We start from the raw sequence: 20,830 nt of genomic DNA, 5'->3' as shown, positions 1-20,830 counted from the left end.
ACAATTTTATTTCTGAATTACTGTTATAATTTGATCATATGGATAGTAGAAAATTAGTTATAAAGCACTACTAACGTTTATGTTGGAGATTTTATAGCAGATAAGGTTTTCTGAAATGTGAGTTTGAAGAGTTTCTACACTAACTTCATCCTTTCTTGAGAAAAGTATTATTTTCAATTTATTAATATTAAGTAGCCTTGTGAAATATGTCCTTGTGAAAGTTTTGTAGCTTCCATGGACATGGTTTATTGACCTTCCCCCCTAACATTTCCAGCATTTTCTAGTGCAAGTTGAGTTATTTAAAGGGAGAGTATGACTTGAATCTGTTACATCAAGGACTATTGACCTTTGAACCCCTGAACACTCTCTTCTAGCTGCTTTCGAAATCTATTGAACAACTGAAGCAACCAGGCAGCCACCTGGAAGAAGCAGAGGAGGAGCTGCAGGGGGACCAGTCCATGGAAGACAGAGCCACCTCTAGTGACACCAGCACTAGGAGCAGCAGTGATGCTTGTGTGGATGACACACTGGGACAAGTTGGGGCTGTGAAGGTCAAAGAGGAACCAGTGGACAGCGATGAAGATGCTCAGATTCAGGAAATGGAATGTGGGGAGCAGGCTGCTTTTATGCAACAGGTAATAGGCAAAGATTTAGCTCCAGGATTTGTAATTAAAGTCATTATTTGAACATAAATATGTTGCAGATTTTGGTAAATGGTTATCATTTCCTATCAGTGTATATCTCTGATTTTAGTGTTTAAGAATTCTAAAACAGGTAAAATGATTTTTTTCTATATAAAGATCACTCTATACTGATCTCTGAATGGGTATGGGTATCAAGGTTTTATTGAACCTTCACTGGTAAAAAAAAAAAAAAAAATACCTGTCACACTAAAATTATGCTCTATAATATCCAGGTAATTAATAGGCTTTAAATCCATCTCAAAGCCTGATACAACAGTTACTTCTAGGGAAAATGAACTCGTTTTTAGTGTCATCTGCTGAGGTCTGTGAGTACAGAATATAGTCTCCCAGCCTGATCAATGAAGCATTCTATTAGATATGATGTTTTTTAACATACAGAATTCATTTTTCATACAACTGTACATACTGTATCATACCATAGTCTTGAACACTGTTGAAGGTAGTCTGCCTCCCGCCCCCTTTTCCTCCCTTTTTTGTTAAGTAGAAATGTGGCTCCCATGCCAGTAGCTCTAGGTTATTGTGTAGAATACAATTGAAAGTCTTATCAGTTCAGGTGGTTTTTAAGTAGAGGCGGACACTGAGGTTCTCTTTTGAACATTACATTATGTCTGACACAGCATTGCACATTTCTCAAACATTGTGTAATTTACTGATGTGTGTACTGAAAAAGATCAAATGGAACTGATGCAAATGTTAGTGAGAAGTAATGTGCAACCCTGTGGTCCAAGCAGATGCTGTGATGTATGCACAGCTGCAGAAAATGTAGTATAATTACCACCTGATATCAGATTAAAATCAGTTTTACAAGAGGGTGACTCATGTTTATACTTGATATCATTAGAATCTCTTGCATACAGTTCCATGGCATATACCATATCATTTTGACAAAAAATCTGAATGTTGGATTTTAGAGAAGAATCTGTGTATATGTGACACACCTCCAGAAGGACTATGTCCTTTGATGCTATAAAAATGCAAACAACTTTGAAGGCAACAGAGATAATGTTTATTTAAGTCAGCTCTTTGTCAGGTTCCTGCTGTTCTACAGAAAAGCAATTCTGTGAAGGGACAGGAAATGTCTTGTGGAAACAGGAAGTCCAAGTGATTCATGTACTGGGGAATATAGGAAAAAGAATCCAAGGATAGTGTTCTACTCTTTCTGTTTTTCAAGGGTGTTCTATGAATTGATATATTGTCTAGGAAAATCACACCATGAATAGGGAAGCCCTTACGGAAGCTATTTGCTGGAATATTTCCTTCATATTCCCTTTTGATATGTTTGCCTTCTTTTATGGGTTTACTTTGGTTAAGCTAGTTAAACGTATGCTGTATTAAGACCCCTTTAATATGGATAATCCAAATTGACCTAGAATCTTCATGAGCTTTTGAGCTTTTTTTCAATTTAAATATTTATATTTCTTGATCCATGGTATTTTAAGGTGTAGTATCCTGTTTCAAGGAGACATAGCACTTTTTGCCAAATATAGACATTGTTTAACTGTATGTTATTAGCACGTGTTGTTTACATTTTGCTGTGACATTTAAAACTATATTTCTTTTAAAATGTTCCTGCTAAAGATACATTATCCTTTTTTAAAAAGTCTCCATTTGAATTAAATTAACATAACTAGTGTTAGAAAGTTAAAAGTTTTTCCACATAATGAGAGTCCTTCTGATAATTTGACAACTCTTTCTAATAGGTAATTCTCCCTGTCATCACTGTGTTTGGGTTAGTCTATTCCTTCATATTAAAATGACTTCTGTCACTTGTTTTGCATTAAAAATATGGCATGCCTAAGATAAAATTGTATATTTTTCCATCTCATAAATATTCATTTTCTTCAAATTCCTTTTTCAATCTCATAAAAAGGGATAGTGCATCTTTTAAAACACATTTTATTTGGGGAGGAACACGTGGCTGAGCAGACTTTTGTATAATATTACTTCAAAGATATGTGATCACAAACAAAAAAAAAACCTATTTTTTATAATGTCATTTGAGAGAACTTCATCAGTACGTTTGGTGGACATAATTGTTTGAATTTGATAGTCTTTGAATTTAGTCAAGAAACTACCTGGAACCAGTAAAACAAAAAGCTGGACGTAACTAACCTTAGAATTAACTGATAAATGTCTCTTCTAAGATCTACTGTATTTATTATGATTTACACCCTTAGAGGTGATATCTTGTTTTGTGTTGTAAATATATTGTTTGTATGTTTCCCTTCTTGCCTTCTGTTATAAGTCTCTTCCTTTCTCAAATAAAGTTTTTTTTAAAAGATCCCTTTTCATACATTTGGCTTTGTGTAAATTTGATATATTTAATCGAATTTGAAACCTGTGCATTAGATCGCATATACAAAATCTATTTCCATTTTTTTTTGTTGAAACAAGAAAATGAAGATATTTTGAACAGTTGCTTATAATACCATTTAAAATAACATAAAACATTAACAATATTAAACTATTTATATCAGCCATTATCAACCAGCAGACATATGTAAAAATCAGTTGCATGCTCCATTTTCTAGTGTGGCCTTTTAAAGGATGTGTTATACTCTTTGGTATTTAAGTTAAAATGTCATCATCTAAATATAAAAAATATAAATAGTCCCTAATGCTATTCAAGTTAAAAATTATTTTAAAACTTTAACATGGTCTGTCAAGAGCTCAGCATTAGCTACAGGCATCTTCTACAAAATCTAACAACATGACTTTGATTCCCAGGTCCCACATGGTGCAAAGAAAGAACTGACTTCCCTGGCTGTCCTCTAACTGCACATCAGCTGTGGCATGTGTGCGTACGTACACACACACACACACACACACACACACACACACACACACACAAACACATGCACACAAATAAAAGTAATTAAGAATTTTAAAATAAGCTAAATAGACTCCCTTGACTATAACAAGTTCTCAATAAACATTAAAATGAATCTTCTTACAAGTATCTTAATAATCAAGTCTATTACAATGAGATTCTGAACCACAGATAAAATGACAGTGAATAAATGTAAAGAGAAAAGAGTAGTTAAATGAGTTCCCCATGTCTGGTGGCAGGTATTGTAATGTTGTATGAAGAATAGCGAGCCTGATAAAGAAAGCTTTCATATGCACTAAGGTTTAATGTGTGGTGATGTGAGTCAGTCCCAGAGTGTCCAGCTCATTCCTCTTCTGGTCTGTTGCCAGCAGAACTTCCTGTCCAAACTTCAGAATGTGCTACTATGTGTTGAATTAAAAGGGTTAAATGTGATTTTTTTAATGGCCTCTGGTTCATTTATTCTCTATTACTATCATGCAAGTTAGTGTTTCTATGAGTCAGAATGGTACTGCTGTAATATTACATGAGATATCATTCTGTTAGCATTGGTGAAGGGGGTGACTGAAGCATAGATAACTACTTTTCATAGAAAGCAAGAAGTCTTTAAGGATTTTTATATTCATCATACTTGTGTTTGCCGAAAAGTGTTAAGCAGGACTTCAAGTACAACGTATTTTAAAAACTAGTACCTGATTCATATAGATAGCATGAGTAACATCTTTTCTAAATAATTGGAGCATGTAGTTCTAAATAATTGTGTAGGGATACAGCTAAGGATGAAATGAATGCATGATTCAAGTCTGTAATTGTAACCAGATGAAGTACAGGAGGACTTGGGCATTATTACTCACTTTATTATTAACTTCTCCACATCCATTTTGAAGAGGAGAGCACAGGTGGGGTGAATCAAAGAATGTAGACAAATATTAGGAAAACTGAGAATGTGCCTTATGAGTCCAGCTAAGGCTATGTTTAAATTTTAACATGTTTCTATTCGTATAGTTGCTTCCTAACACAATAACTCCTGGAGTCTTAACAACTGTCTAGACAATGCAATATTTTTGTATCTCTTTTATGAAATGGATTTTACTTTTAATTATGGCAAACCTAAGATGCATAAAGTATAGTTGCAAGCACTTTAAACCTCTTCAATCTACCTGTACCTATCAAATTTAGTCCTTACCACAACCATTTGAGGTGGATATTGCATAGAGCATCCCTGGCAAAAATCAGTCCCCCTTTAATGTGAGCTCAGGCATTCTGGCACTGGAGTTTGTACCCTCAGCCCTGACTCCTCGCTGTGTGTGGACGCCTTTTATATATCCAAGTTGCTCATTCCCACCCACCGTATTCAGCTGCTCCTACAGGTCTCGTCTCCCTTCACCTAGATCTCCTCTTTTCCATTAACAGTAACTGGTTTGAATCAGTTCTTTAAATCATTACTGTAAATGAGAAATTTCAAATATTTTCCTAGTTCATAGATGAGAATTTTGTGCCCATGATATGTTCATTCATGTTTCATCGTGAAAATGTGTATGCATCTTCTTTCTGACTAGAGGCAGTGCTGGCATGGACTGAAACACTGTGTGCACTGCGGGTAAATGTTGGAGAGGAAGGAATGCTTCCCAGTCAGTTTCAGCTGTCAACTTGTCACAGCCTAGAGTTATCTGAAGGAATCTCAGCTGGACAGTGGGTGTACTGTGAGGCATTGTCTTAATTGCTAACTGATGCAGAAAAGACTGGCCCGCTGTCAGCAGTAGGTTGTATATGAAAGCTAGCTCAACAGGTGTGGAGGAGCAAGCCAATGAGCAACATTTCTCTGTGGCTTCTGTTTAAACCTCTGTTTTGAGTTTCTGCCTTGGCTTCCCTAGATGGTGGACTGTAACATGCAAGTTCCTTTCCACCCCAAGTCATGGTGTTTTATCACAGCAAAAGAAACCGTGCCAGAACTGAAAAAGGAGGAACTTCAGTCAAGTTAGGCTGTCTGTTGGCACTTCTTGCCATCTTTCGGAGCTAAAATACAGTCCAGAGCATAAGCAGATACCATCTCTTATAATCCTCTGAAACTCTGAGGCTGCACTGATAATCACTTTGACCAAAAGTGGTTTGATAAAATGTGAGAGACGCAATTAGCAACATTTACAGGGTTCTCGACTTCCAAGAGGGCTGTCTAATTCAAAGGTCTATAAAAATTTTTCTGGGGAAATTTAGACTCCAATCGCATTCCCAAGTTCTGATCCCATTGCCTAGATCTCATACTCTGGAATCCACATGAGTCATGTAGGCCCTTGAGGACAGTCCAACACCCAATCAGTTTTGGAGATAGTGGAGGTCCCAGACAAGTTCCTGATACATGGTCTGATTGTCACGGCTTTAACCACAAATCATTTGATTCTCAAGGTTGATAGTTCTTAGAATATAAAGTCTCATTTCTTGTGTATTTTTCTCATTGTCTTCTACATGTGACTCAGCTGCAGATTATTCTCACTGCATTCACTGCTATTATTTAATAGTGTTTGTTCTTTTATTTATTTATTTCTGCTAATTTAAATAATTTCTATTTATCTCTGTAGTTGAACTTTCTTGGCCCTCCAGCCCCCCAATAATGACATGGAGACTTCTTATTCATTATGAAAACATGGCCTTTAGCTTAGGTTTGTTCCCAACTAGTTCTAATAACTTAACTTGCTTTTATTAATCTATGTTCTGCACAATGCTTTTTACCTTTCTTCCAATCTGTGTGTCTGTCACCCTCAGTGTCTCCATGCTGTTTCTTACATGCCTAGACTCATCCCAAGTTCCTCTCCCTCCCTGGAAGTCCTACCTGTCTTCCTCCTGCCTAGCAATTGGTCATTCATCTCTTCATTAAACTAACCATAGAGACACATCTTCACACAGTGTGAACAAATATCCCACAACATACCCCTGCTAATTTAAATCATTTCTTAGTTTTTCTTTATAGCTTTATTTGACCACAGCTTACCAGATTTGATTTGCCAGTATGGACATTTCATATCTATGAACCGAGACACTGTATGACCTTTTGTCCCCTGCTTCTTCCCTTTTACACAATATTTCAGATACAAGAAGTAATAAATTACTGATAAGAACTCCAAGGATGGAAATGTTTTATGAAAGAAGAGAAGTCAGGGACAACACAGTGCCCAAATTCCTTGTCCTGAAGTGTTCACACTGACATATATCAGTAGCTCATTACTTAACTGACCTGCAGTACTATTTGATTACAAAATTATATACTATACTTATCAATCAGCAGATATGGGAGATTTGATTGTTTCTACTAATAATGATGCTATGAACATTCATATACAAGTTTTGTTTCTGCTGACATGTTCTTATTTGTCTCCAGTACTTGCTGAGTCACATGGCAACTTTACTTTTTCAAGGAGTAATGATCTCTTTTCCCTAAACCTAAGCTACATGGCTTTTTCTACTGGCAATGTCTGTGGTTCCCAAATTTTCCCTTCCTCTCCAACACATGTTGCCCTCTCCTCTTGTTTGAGTATGTGTGTCTATGCACACTTGTACTGTACCTGAGAGCTCTCCACCTTGTTCTTTGAAGCAGGGTCTCTTACTGAACCTGAAACTTACCAAGTACCCTGCTGCCTCTGCCAGCCCAGCACTGTGGTGAAGAGTATCTGCTGCCACACCCAGTTTCCTTGTGTGGGTCTGGCATCCCGTTCAGGTCCACATGTTTCCAATGGAAGCACTTTACCATTTGAGCTATCATCCCAGCACCTTTGTATTTTATGACAGCCAAGATGAGAGCTGGGAAGTGCTGTGATTCTAATTGATTTCTACTTCACCCTGGGCTAATGATCATGAACAATTTTTTCATTTGCTTATTTTCCATTGGAGGAACTTCACAAATGCCTATTCACATACTCACTGTTTTAAAATTGTCCTTTTGTATTGACCTTGAGGGTCAATAAGTGAATATATTCAAAAATAAAATATTGCTCTATTATGTGAATTTCTTTATAATTTCCTTTATAGTGTACTTTGAATAACAAACTCTTTTAATCTTATTGAAATCCAGTCCCTCTTTATTTCCTATTGTTGTTTATGCTTTAGGTGTCACTTAAGAAACCAACTCCTGACACAAAATCATGAAGATTTACTTTTATATTTCCTTCTACACATTTTGCAACATGCAGTTTTTGTCTATGGGTTGAGCTGAGTTCTACATATCATTACTAAAATTATTTTCTCTTATACATTCTAGAGTTTTGATATTTTAGACAGGCTATTGCTGTCTATCCTGCATTTATGTCTATGACTGCATTTAGAATCCTCCTACCTCTGCCTCCATAGTGCTGGAGTTCTAGCCTGTGTTGGCAGCGTTGCCGGACTCATGATTCATAAAGCAACTCTTTGTAAGTGTGGGGGCTCTCTCTTCTCCTGCATCACCTCCCTTTCCCCATCTCTGGTGGAGTTAACTCTTGCTTTCCTGCCATCCCTTTAATGACTCTCATTGTTTTCTATCATTTGATGTAGTTTGCTTCTTGGTTTTGTCTTGTAAGGAAGCATGCAGCTGCTACCATCTTGATATTTATATTTGATATTAACTTAGTGACAAAAATAGGTTATCTTTTTATAAGGAATACTTCATGGAGGAGTACTTTCAAAATGAATCAACTAATTTTCTCCACAGGTATAAAGTCCTACTTTGGTTACTCACATTTACCTTTGTCTAATTTACACTAAAATTTTCATGTTGTGTTAACACTTGTATTTTTTCTTTGATTTTCCTGATTCTATTAATAGAATTTTTTAAAAGATTTGAAATTTTTCACTGTTAAATTGGGTACCCACATATAGCTATTGAGCATTTAACATGTGGCTGACTAGAAACAGAATGTTTCCAAAGGACAAAGTATGGTCAAACTTTCAAAGACATAACAAAATATGTATTAGTATTAAAATCATACTCATTGATTACATGTTGAAATAAAAATGTTTAAATATATTGGATAATATAACATCACTAAAATTATTCATTTTTCTCCTTTCAATATAGCTAATCTAACAGTCAAGATTATATATGTTGTTTTCATGTATGATTCATGCTATTTGTAATTATCTACATACATGAATTACCTAATAAGTATGCTTATGCAAATAAAAGAATCATACACTGAATATGTTTCTACACTAAGCCATCCTCATTTCAGTTTCTATTTTGGTACTGGATAGAACTCATCCTTGAATTTTGGAAATGTGAATTGTAAAACCTGAATGAACAGATGTCATGCCAGCATCTCCCCATCACACTTGGGCTGAAGCAGACAGTAGAGCTCTAGGATATATGAATGGTTAAAAGTTAAAGATCTTTCTCCTTTACCTTAAAGACAACTCAAAGTCTCTATCCATTTCCACTGACTGATAATGCCCTTCCCATCTCAAAGATGTGAAAATGACAAAATATGCTGCTGCTGCTGCTTCTGCTTCTGCTTCTTCTTCTTCTTCTTCTTCTTCTTCTTCTTCTTCTTCTTCTTCTTCTTCTTCTTCTTCTCCTCCTTCTCCTCCTCCTCCTCCTCCTCCTCCTCCTCCTCCTCCTCCTCCTCCTCCTCCTCCTCCTCCTCCCTTTTTGGAAAAACCCACCATTTAGACACCAGAATAGACTGTCCTTTTGTGTCCTATCTTTGGTGGCCCTCTCTTCTAAGAAGTTGTTGCTCTTTGTTTCTCTGTCAGACCACTACATCTTTTCACCCCTGGATCTTCACTCCTCAGTCACTACCCCAATTCATGCCAGAAGAAATTCAAGCTTGTATTGTGATAATAGTTTCCTTTGCATTTGATGTACCGATTGAATTAACAATGTAAGATACTATTTTACGTTCTCTAGAGCAAATTCTTATTTCATAATTCTCATTCTCATAATTCAACCTCACACTCTGACTTGATACATCTATTTCCCAATCCAAAATGTTATTGAGATGCAGGCTGCATAGCACATTTTCAGTGGAGATGGGGCTCTAGTCAGCAGGGTTTCTTCAAGTTTTTATTCCTATCTTGGAAGCTTAGACTTCCTTTCCTAAATCCGTTTTTTCTTTTGTATGGTATCTCTGAGTTCTCCAACTCATTTGAACTCTAAGCTTCTTGGAATGAGTTCCACACTCCTTTCCGAGTAATTCTTTTTATACCTTTCTCCTCTGTTATTATATAGTCTTCTCATTTGCTTCAAAGGAAATATCCTGAGTTCCTTGTGGTTCCTGTACCTCTTGGAACCCATGAACTATCCCAGTAATTTCATTTGAGCAATTGTTGGTTTTTATTCCACTTATCCACATGATAATGGCTACATTTTTCCATGTCGTTTTACTTGCTTGTTTTTATTTACTGTGTGACACAGATCTTTTCTACTAGACTGATCCTTGAGCTGTATCTCATTGTTAATGTTTTCTGTAAGCCAGCTCTATTAGATATAGCTACAATTCATTTTTATTTTCATGACTAGTAAATGATAGGTTTTTTTATTTTATGAATTTCTTGGTTAATAGCATTTATGAATTACTTGATTTTATAAATTTTATGTTTTAATATGTATCATTATATTTTGTATACATATTTAGATAAAACGCTATTTTATAATAGTGATGCATGGCTTCTTAATTAACTTCTTAATTTCTGTATAGGCTGCTTAGAATTTCTGAAAATTGAAATTTGGGAAAGGACAATTAATATTTTTTCAGCATATATAAAGCTCACTTTTGTCTAAGTAAACTATTGCCAAACATAAAAGCTGAGATGGTAATTTTACAATGTATGAATCAATCCTTGAACACTGATTCTTTGCATTCTATGAGATCCGCATATGAAAAAACTTCATGGTTATAACCTCTACGTGATTCTATTGTTGGTTGTATAGTTAGTCTACAAGAGTTCAAACTGCAACCCATTACCTCATAGCAACTGCACGTGAAGAAATTTATTTAACCATCCCAAGGCCACCATGCTACTCATTTGTTAAATGTGATCAGCTGCTGTATTTTTATAGAAATTGCAGGTTAGATCCCTATGAGCAAGTTAGAAAGAGAAGCCCTGAAAACTGCTGTTGCCTGGCACTTAGGGGGAGGCTCTCCTTCAGATTTGCGTGGCACTCTACCTCTTTGCTGTTACCACAAACAAGTGATACTGTGGTTTTATTTTTGTTGGGATTTTTCTTTTTTTGTTTTTTAAAAATTATTTTTTTCATTTTACTTACCAAACCCAGATCCCCCTTCTTCCCTTTCTATCTCCCCTATTCCACCCCCATCTACTCCTCATAGAGGGTAAAGCCTCCCTTGGGTAATCAACCCAGGCCGGCTACCACATTGGGGCAGGACTAAGGCCCTTCCCCCCTGCATTAGGGCTGAGCAAGGAAGGCATCCCACCATAGGGAATGGGCTCCAAAAAGCCAGTTCCTGTACTTGGGATAGGTTGTGGTCCCACTGCCAGGGGCCCCACAAACAGATTAAGTCACACAACTGTAACCCACATTCAGAGTGCCTAGTTTGGTCTCATGCAGGCTCAAATGCTATTAGTCTAGAGTCCATGAGCTCCCACTAGCTCTGGTCAGCTGTCTATGTAGTTTTTCCCTTCATAATCTTGACCCACCTTATTCCTATAAACCCTTCTCCCTCTTCAACTGAACTCTAGGAGCTTTGCCAAGTGCTTGGCTATCCTTCCATCCATCACTGGATGTGGGTTCTATGATAACAACTAGGGTAGACACCAATCTGACTACAGGAGAAGGCTAGTTTAAGCACCCTCTCCACCATTGCTAGGCGTCTTAACTGGAGACAACTTTGTGGATTTCCCTAGCACCAGGTTTCTCCCTAACCCCATCTTGGCTTACTCTCTCACCCTCCCCAAAGTCAGTCATCTCGATCCCTCATGTTCTCACCCCCTCATCTCCTCACCTCTATTCCTCCTCCCGGTTTATCTAGGAAATCTTAATCCTTTCGCCTTCCTGGGCCAATCCTTACATATCTTTTTTAGGGTCCTCCTCTTTATCTCACTTCTCTGGGGTTGTGGATTGTAGCCTGGTTATCCTTTGCTTTGTTTCTAATATCCACTTCTGAGTGAGTACATATCATGTTTGTCCTTCTGAGCCTGGGTTACTTCACTCTAAAATGATTTTTTTTCTGGTTCCATCCATTTGCCTGCAAATTTCATGATGTCATTAATTTTTAGAGCTGAGTAGTACTCCATTGTGTATGTAAATGTACCACATTTTCTTTATCCATTCTTCAGCTATGAGGTATCTAGGTTGTTTCCAGTTCTGGCTATTATGAATAATGCTACTATGAACATAGTTGAGCATGTGTCCTTATGGTAGAATGGAACATCTTTTGAGTATATTGAGTGAGTGGGATTGATGAGTCTTGAGGTAGGATGATTCCCAATTTTCTGAGAAACCACCATATTGATTTCCAGAGTGGCTGTACAAGTTTGCACTCCCACCAGCAGTGGAGGAGTATTCCCCTTGTTCCACATCTTCTCCAACATAAACTATCATCAGTGTTTTTGATCTTAGCCATTCTGACAGGTGTAAGATGGAATCTCAGTGTTGTTTTGATTTGCATTTCCCTGATGGCTAAGGATGTTGAGCGCTACCTTAAATGTCTTTCCATCACTTGAGATTCTTCTGTTGAAAATTCTCTGTTTAGATATGCACCCCATGTTTTATTTGGATTATTTGGTTATTTTGATGTCTAGTTTCTTGAGTTCTTTACATATTTTGGAAATCAGCCACAGGGGACCACATTCTAAATGTAACACAAGTAGCACAGACCCTGAGAGCAATGATTAATAAATGGGACCTCCTGAAACTGAGAACCTTATGTAAGAAAAAGGACATGGTAAAGAAGAAAGAAATGGTACCCTACAGAATGGGAAAAGATCTTCACCAAACCCACATCTGCCATAGGGTTTTTCCTTTTGAGACAGAGTCTGGAGTATAGCAGGCTGACCTTGAACTTCCAGTATATAAGAGAATGACTTTGAGCCCCTTTCTCCTCTTGCTTCTACTTGCCCATTGCTGGGGCTCTGGTCAACATCACCAACTTCATTCTGTGTCTGTTTTCTGTCAAAAACTCTGAGAAAATTTTGCCTGTTCTCAGGTAAGTAATGAAAGGGCATGTGATGATGTATTTTTTATGGTTTCTTGACCATAGAGAATTTACTTCATGAATTTAGCCATCAGTCTTTTGTTAATTTCACTCACCATAGAGAACGTTTCTCTGACCCATCGTTTTAGAGTCCTGTATGACTGTTGTTGATGTCCATGGACCACTACACATCTATTTTCCTTTCATTTTTGTATTATGTGAAGTAAAATGCTTTTAACATTGTTTTCTTAAGTACATATTTTTAAGTTTCTTTTTTGCTTTTTACATTATTGTCTGACAAACATAAGTGTATACAACCTGATTCTGTTGCTTTTGACTTTCATTCCCCATGTGCTAGACTTGTCATCCCTTTCTGTGCAGTGACCTGTATGCCTGCTGCACCTTGATCTGCCACTGTATAGAAGCTGCTAAAGTTTTCTCCTCAGAAAGTAGTTCTGGAATTCAGAACTGCCAATTTCTCATATTGATTGTTATTCCATGATAATTTGAATTATTTTTAATGAAGTTCATTCTTTGGTCATTAAACCATAATTTTTACTAAGTTTTAAAATTACTTTTTAAAATATAGGTTACAAAATCCACTATTGTATATTATGACAAATATATATATATATATATATATATATATATATATATATATATATATATATATTGCAGTCTAGATGCACAGTATTTATATCACTCCAAAGAATTTCCTCCCTACTAACTTAAAATCAACTTCCCATTTTCACAATCTGCCCAGATCCAGGCAATTATTGATTGTTTATGTCACTGTTCATTGCTTTGAATTTTTATAAGTGAATTGGAAAAATCATATATGTGATACTTTCATTCTGGATGTTTCTTCATTCAGACAAAAATATTTCTGATATCTTGACTTTTTACTTCCTGGATAGTGTTCCATTGCACTGATGTACCTTAGATATTATGAGTGGTACATGCATATGGACTGTTATGAATGAAACTTCATGGATATTAGGCAGACCTTTTTGTAGTCACTGGGGTTTTGCTTTTGATAATTATATATAAATGGAATTGTTGAGTTGAGTGCTAAATGTATGCTTTGCTATATAAAAGCCTAATAAACTTCTTATAATTGACTATTAATCTTCATTTGATCAACAAAAGATAGTTCTATCACTCTGCCTCCTCATTGATACTGGGCATTGCAGTATTGATTGATACATACAATATTTTACTGATATTAATAGGTTCTTGTGTCTTAACTTGCATCTCCCTGACAGCTCATGGTTTTTGTTTTTGTTTTTGTTTTATCATCTTTATATGTGTTCTTTGACAGTTCATGTGCCTGCAAGTAATTAGTTCAATCATATTGCAGACTTTTCATTGAGGTATCCTTTTATTCTTGGCTCAGAGAATCATACATGTTTTTGATTATTCTCCTACTTCCATGCCTTGACAAATATTTTCATCTACCCTATGTCTTGTCTTGCATTCAGAGGAGCAATTATTCAATTTTGATGTGTCAAATTCTTCCCATTCTTCTTCTAGAAAACATTTATTTTTTCTAGTTTTCTTTTACATTAGGGGATTCTTTTTTATTTTTGTTTTTTGAGACAAGGTTTCTCTGTGTAGTTTTGGTGCCTTTCCTAGATCTCTCTCTGTAGACCAGGCTAGCCTCAGACTCACAGAGATCAGCCTGGCTCTGCCTCCCAAGTGCTAGGATTAAAGGTTCGCAACACAGCCACCTTACATTTACAGTGTTTGTGTGAAAGGGAGATAAATTGAAGTTCATCACTACATCTAGATATTTAAAATTTCAGCATCTATTTAAAATATTATTTTTGTTACTTTGAATTGTTCTGGTGCTTTTAAAGAAATTAATTAAATATAGTGTGTGGGCAAATGTCTAAACTCTGTTGTTTTCCATACACCTCTGTATTCATATTGACACTACAGACTCATGATCTCTGTTGCTATATTAGCTCTTAAAGTCATGTTGTGTATTCTTAAGTTTTTAGTTTCTTAGTTTTCTGCAATTTGGCCATTTTCTGCTAGGCTTTGAATTTATTAGATTTTGGTCATTTCATATTCAAGTGTTTATTGCATACATAAATATAGAAGATCAGCTATTGAGATTCACTTATATGTATGCAAACGAGCACAGGCTGAATGGGCATGGCTACCCCCATTCCTTTTCAATGATATTTACTCGGGTAGTTTCATGTAATAAGGCCAATATAAACAATATCGCCTAATTTTCAAAAACCCATTTAAATTTCAGTTTAAATAATTGGCCTATTGTAGTTAGGGTTTTCCTGCCTGGCCCACAGTCAGGACAAATCTCTCTCACCTGCCAGACCCATAGATGCTCAGAAACAACCAAGTAAACACACAGAAACTTACATTGTTTACAAACTGTATGGCCATGGCAGGCTTCTTGTTATCTACTTCTTCTATCTTAAATTAACCTATTTCTGTTAGTCTATGCTTTGCCACATGGCTTGTGGCTTACTGGTGTCTTTACATGTTGCTTCTCATGGCGGTGGCTGGCAGTGTCTCCTCCCAGCCTTCCTGTTCCCAGCCTTCTCCTCTTCCTTGTGACCACCTACCCTATCCTTCCTGCCTGGCTACTGGCCAATCAGCACTTTATTTATTTTAACCAATCAGAGCAACGTATCCCATAGCACTTCCCCTTTTCTTTTTTTTTTAAAGCAGGGTTTTAACTTTTATATAGTAAATTTTCAGATAATAAAACAATTATCAAGCAGGAATTACAGTTACAATATTAAAGAAGATATCCTATCTATCTTATACTTGTGAGTCTAAGGTTTTATATCTAACTTATTTTTTATCATAATTGAGGAAATTATAACTATCTAGTCTTCAACCATATCAAAGACCTCAGAAGGATATAATATTACCTGAGAACTGGGAGAAGGATGCAAGCAACTTTCAGGAGTCTTGCAGGAGAAGACAGAGACAGCTGGCAGCCTGGACAGTCACCTAATGTTCCTTTGTAAAGTTGGGACATTTGTCTTCAGCCCAAAGGGCTAGAGTCTCTTGGTCACTTTTCTTAGTGTCCTGTAGAATGTCTGGCAGTTTCCTCTGTGAAGCAGGAACCTGAAGGACCATTTTTTCAAGCAAAGTTTAGTGGTCACCTTTCTATGGGTCCTGCACGTCCAGTCAATCAAGCAGTCCAGGCAAGAACAGTTTCTTGCCCAAATGGCTATTTTTCCCAACGTGAAGATAAACTCTATATGAAGTGTCTTTAATGTCTATCCTCCTCTCTGAAGTAAATTGGTGCTGCCAGGAGCAGACATGTCTCACTGTCCAGAATGTCTAAATTTTAAAAATATTTTAAATGTCATATTCTGTAGACCTTTGAAGTGTTTGAAGATTACCTGTCTATCTGAAATATCTTTTTGTGTATCTAGAAGACTTAACTAACATGGCTACGAGTATGATTATCATAGATGACCAGTTATTAATCTATTTTAATTATCCATTACAATTTTAAATGAGCTCTACAAACATAATACCTTAAACAGGAGTAGAAATATACACACAGTATAACAAAATTAACTTTATGTTTGTATCAATAGACTAAAATCAATACCAACGTAAAACATTTTAAATGAGTTGTTGCTCTTTAGAAGTAAGTTCATTAATCTACCCTTTCATCCTATCATATCTATATTATATCCCCTTTTAACTTTAGAAAGAGATTGCATTTATAATCAACCTGTTTTAAGTAAAATAGTGGTTTTTCTCTGTCCCACATCAGAGGGCTCTTGTGATTTGGGACACAAGAAGCTCTTAACCTTTTCTTTTAACAATGTGCTTGGGTTTAGAGAAGGAGTGATCCAATTCCATCTCCAAAGCCAGCTGGGAATTTGGGCGTAGTTTTTCTTACTACTTCCTGCTGGAGGGGGGCACTGTATCTTATGGGAACATAATGAAAATTTTAGGATTATGGAGTAGTCCGTGAGGGTAAACCTCTGAGCTAGTTGCCTTGAAACCATTTTGGATGTTGGATCATCTGGGCAATGGTGTTATCGGAGGTCTTGGCTGATCAAACCTGATGTATCTTAATCTGGAACAAATCCATAGCCTCTGGCTTTCTGTGGATACAAAAGTAGAGACTCTTTTCCAAAGCAACATATCCTTATATCCAAATTTTGAAGTCAAGGTACCTTTAAAATTTACATATTTGTTTAACTCAACAGCTTTTATGATCAAATCTTTTTCTGCAGTTAAAAATCCCAAAGACAAGACAAACCAGATTCTCTGTGTAATATCCATCTTTGTAAGACTGAAACACCGTTGTGGCTGCTGGCTCCGCCCACCTCAGCTTTCTAACATTGCGGTGGTACAGTTTATTGCCAGCTCTGGGTCTGGAGCCATGTGTACCTTCAACTATTAGAAGCAGTTCTATCAAAGCAGTGCATAGCCCAGAAACTTTTTTTTTTTTTTTTTTTTTTTAACTAGCAAAGGCTAAATTTACCACGCAGCAGAGAAAAGTGCCACTTGTAGACTCCTCATTCCCGCCACAGTGCAGGTCAGACGCACATGCCAGGAACCCACCATAGTAGCTCAAACTGGCAGGCTGCCGCTGACTTGAGAGAGACAACTAGGAAGCTGTTTTTAGCTCCATTTTAGAATCTTTTTTTCTCAGGTTTTAGGTGGAAACTCTTGCCAACATGTTGCATGCCCACAGTCAGGACAAATCTCTCTTACCCGCCAGTCCCACAGTCACTCAGAACCAACCAAGTAAGCACACAGAAACTTACACTGCTTACAAACTGTATGGCCGTGGCAGGCTGCTTGTTATCTACTTCTTCTATCTTAAATTAACCCATTTCTGTTAGTCTATACTTTGCCACATGGCTTGTGGTTTACCGTTGTCTTTTCATGTTGCTTCTCATGGCAGAGGCTGGCAGTGTTCCCCAGCCTTCTCCTCTTCCTTGTCCCGCCTACCCTATCCTTCCTGCCTGGCCACTGGCCAATCAGCACTTTATTTATTTTAACCAATCAGAGCAGCACATTTGACATACAGACCATCCCACCGCAGCCTAGGACTCTACTTCTGTAAGACTAGCTTTTAAGATTCCACTGTGAAAGCTAGAGTAACCCAGCAGTATCAAACTCTGAAAGCTAGAGTAACCCAGCAGTATCATACTGTGAAAGCTAGAGTAACCCAGCAGTATCATACTGTGAAAACTAGAGTAACCCAGCAGTATCATACTGTGAAAGCTAGAGTAACCCAGCAGTATCACACTGTGAAAGCTAGAGTAACCCAGCAGTATCATACTGGCAAATACGGCATCGAGACAATGGAACGGATTAGAGACCTACACAAAAGTCCACACAACTGATTTTCTACAAGAATGCTTTGGAGAAAGGCAACTTTTCCAGCAAATGCTGCTAAGAAAACTGGATTACCACATGTAGAAGAATGAAATTTGACCCCTGTGTTCTCAGGAATACTTTACATACAATACACCAAACTATGAATTGCTAAAGGAAACCCTTGGGGGAAAATGCCATGATATTAATACAGGCAATCAACTCCTGGCTAAGACTTTAATGACAAAAAACAGACAGGTAAATTATGTGACACTGGAAAGCTACTGAATGCCAAAGGAAGTTCTCAACAAGGAATACAACTACAGAATAGGAGAAAGTATTCATAAAGTATATCATCTGGTAAAGCTGATTCAAAATTTGTAAGAAATCAAACATCTCAACAGCAAGAACATAATAAATTGGTTTTTAAATGAATAAAGCACTTGAGTAGTAATTTCCCAAAGGGCAATAACTAAATGATAATATGTGTATGCAATGATATCAGTAATCATCAGAGAAATCCAATGAGCATCACAATGAGATGTCCTCTCACATGTTATAAAATGGCACCTACAAGAGTGAAAAGGATAGGGACTGGAGAGGATGTGCATCAAAGGGAGCCCTAACACGCTGTGAGTACACATGTCAACCATCACAACCATTATGGAAAATAGTGTGAAGACACTACAGAATATTGGAAGAACTGTTAAATGTTTGGACAATCCCACCACTGAGTACTGAAAGACATTAATTAAATCAGTGGGTAATGACAAGTTCACTGTGACCTTGTTTGCAATAGACGAGATATAGGGTCTGCATCAGTGTTCATCAACAGATAAATGAATAAAGTAAAGGTGGTACATATTCACAATGGGATATTATTTCTCTATTAAAAAATTGGAGAAATCTTGCCTTTTGGGGCAATTTTGATGACTTTGGAGATCACCATGTGAACCAATCCAAACATAGAAAGACAAATTATACACACTATCACTCATGCAGAATATAGACGTTCACCACAGATATTTAGTGTGTTCATGTAAGTGAGATAATCATGATCTGTGATGATTATGTGTTGTCTGTATCTTCAAGTTAAAATTCCCTGTCAGTCTTAGAATCCGTGATCCCTTTAGACAGTTTCCTAACCTTGAATGTCTTTCACAATGCTCAGTCACTGGCTTCTTCATCCAGACCGACAACTGGGATCTCGTAATAAAATTCTTAATGTTAGAAATCATCAAAAATGAAAAACTCTGATTTATAAAATTGAGTGGCACCTGTCAATGTATGCAAACCTCAATGTATATGTGTGTTTAAAATGATGTAGTCTTGTATAAAAGCCTCGAACTGAGAGGATTCAGAGCTAATTATTCTGTTCTGTGAGAACTACAAGAGTCAAGAACGTAGAGTTTCTCCAAAGTTTCCAAAGACTAGTGACTCTTTGATCTTAATCTCTCAGTGTGCAGTGAGGTAAAGAAAAGAGGGAATGCAAAAATGGTGGGAAAATAACCATTTTAGCTGCAATTCAAAAGTAACAATGTTTCTTTTTTATTTCCTGTATTAGTACGCATTAGAATACTTGGCATACTGGCTTCTACTTTGGTAAACATAGGGAAACGTTTTTTTTTTTTTTTCCATCCCCTTTAATTAAAGACTCTTGGTTGGCCCTGAAGTAACTTAGGAAGTTCTTAGACTTTGGCATCCAAGTGAAGTTCAGGGAACTTCTCTGAATAAATGACCTTTAAGTCTTGGATGGTGTGTTGATACTGTATATTTTTTAATGGTTACACTTTCCCCATCACTAACATAAGAGACTGACTGTTACAGTTTGTGTGTGGCCAGGCAGCAGCATGTGGAAGAGCTGTTTCCTGCTATTTAATTTAATTAGCCCAATCACATGCCAGCCTTCGGGCATGTCACTCTGGACCTCTGAGGCTCTTTGTCTGTCAAAGAGATGGACAATATCTTGGCTTTGTTGCGTGGCTGGGGATGCTGCAGATAAAACCAGTGAAATTCCAACTGTTTGTTTAGCCAGATCTTTGCAGTTTTACCATTTGACTTTTATTTTGTTTTGGAGAGAAAAAATGACATTTTGGCCTTTGGGAAGTGAAAACGAAATACAGAGCATCCTGAAAAAGAGGCTATGCTCTCAGTGGTTTAATGAAGTTGAGAGCATCTGAGTTTTTTAGTCTGAAAATCTTGGAGAGTGTGTCCCTAACTCCTCTGTTAGTAGACACTTAAATAGCCACTGTATTGCTGTGACCCTGGCTTAGCTAGAACACTGCTGTTTTAATTTAAGACTCTCTTTGTGGATTCTGGTTTTTTATATTTTAGTGAAATCTTTGTCTTGTTACATCTCTAAATCTTTCAATGAATTTCTTGCTGAAGAAGAAAATGTTTTACTTTCTTTTGTTCTGGTAAGAAGATGTGTACTTTGTTTTGTTCAATGTGAAAGACAGCAATCAGCTCCTCTAGTCAACTCACAAGTTGTTTCCAGTATTTAAAATTTCTTTCCAGATCAAAGTAGCCCCCATCTTCAAACTTTTAAACATATATTTAATCATAATTTTATTATATCTCTAAACATGACAATGCTATAAATTTTTGAAGATTTGAAAAGAAATAGATTTAAAGATGTATGCCTTACCTTAAAGACTCTGTGTGGAGTGACGTAGTGAGAAAATCAGCCACTTCTCTAAGGCAGTGACTTGTCCACAGCGCTGCCACCACCACCAAGAACTGCAACATTATTATCAACAACAGCATGACCACTACCACACCCAGCCACAGCAATAGCACTACTACATGTTGATTTGAGAAGTGAGTATCCATTTTAGAAAATTCCTTTT

General features: G+C 36.8%; 1 protein-coding gene across 17 annotated transcripts in view; it reads left to right on the top strand.

The window, feature by feature from the left end:
• Positions 1 to 20,830, top strand: part of Hdac9 (histone deacetylase 9) — an 893,084-nt gene that overhangs the window by 555,386 nt on the left and 316,868 nt on the right. For 9 of the 17 annotated variants that reach the window (XR_004946518.1, XM_036205789.1, XM_036205785.1 and 6 more), the window contains one exon: positions 375 to 635. Coding sequence is in view for 16 of the 17 variants with exons in the window: in XM_036205789.1 (XP_036061682.1) it covers positions 375 to 635 (261 nt within the window). In the remaining variant the exon portion in view is untranslated. Of the gene's footprint in view, positions 1 to 374; positions 2,986 to 20,830 lie in introns of those variants that run through there. The other 8 variants (XM_036205798.1, XM_036205791.1, XM_036205797.1 and 5 more) reach the window with 1 other exon arrangement.

The sequence above is a fragment of the Onychomys torridus genome, chromosome 14 (assembly GCF_903995425.1).
Source record: "Onychomys torridus chromosome 14, mOncTor1.1, whole genome shotgun sequence".
Taxonomy (NCBI): domain Eukaryota; kingdom Metazoa; phylum Chordata; class Mammalia; order Rodentia; family Cricetidae; genus Onychomys; species Onychomys torridus.
The sequence above is the reverse complement of the archived record's forward strand: the minus strand, read 5'-3'. Positions and strand labels throughout refer to the sequence as shown.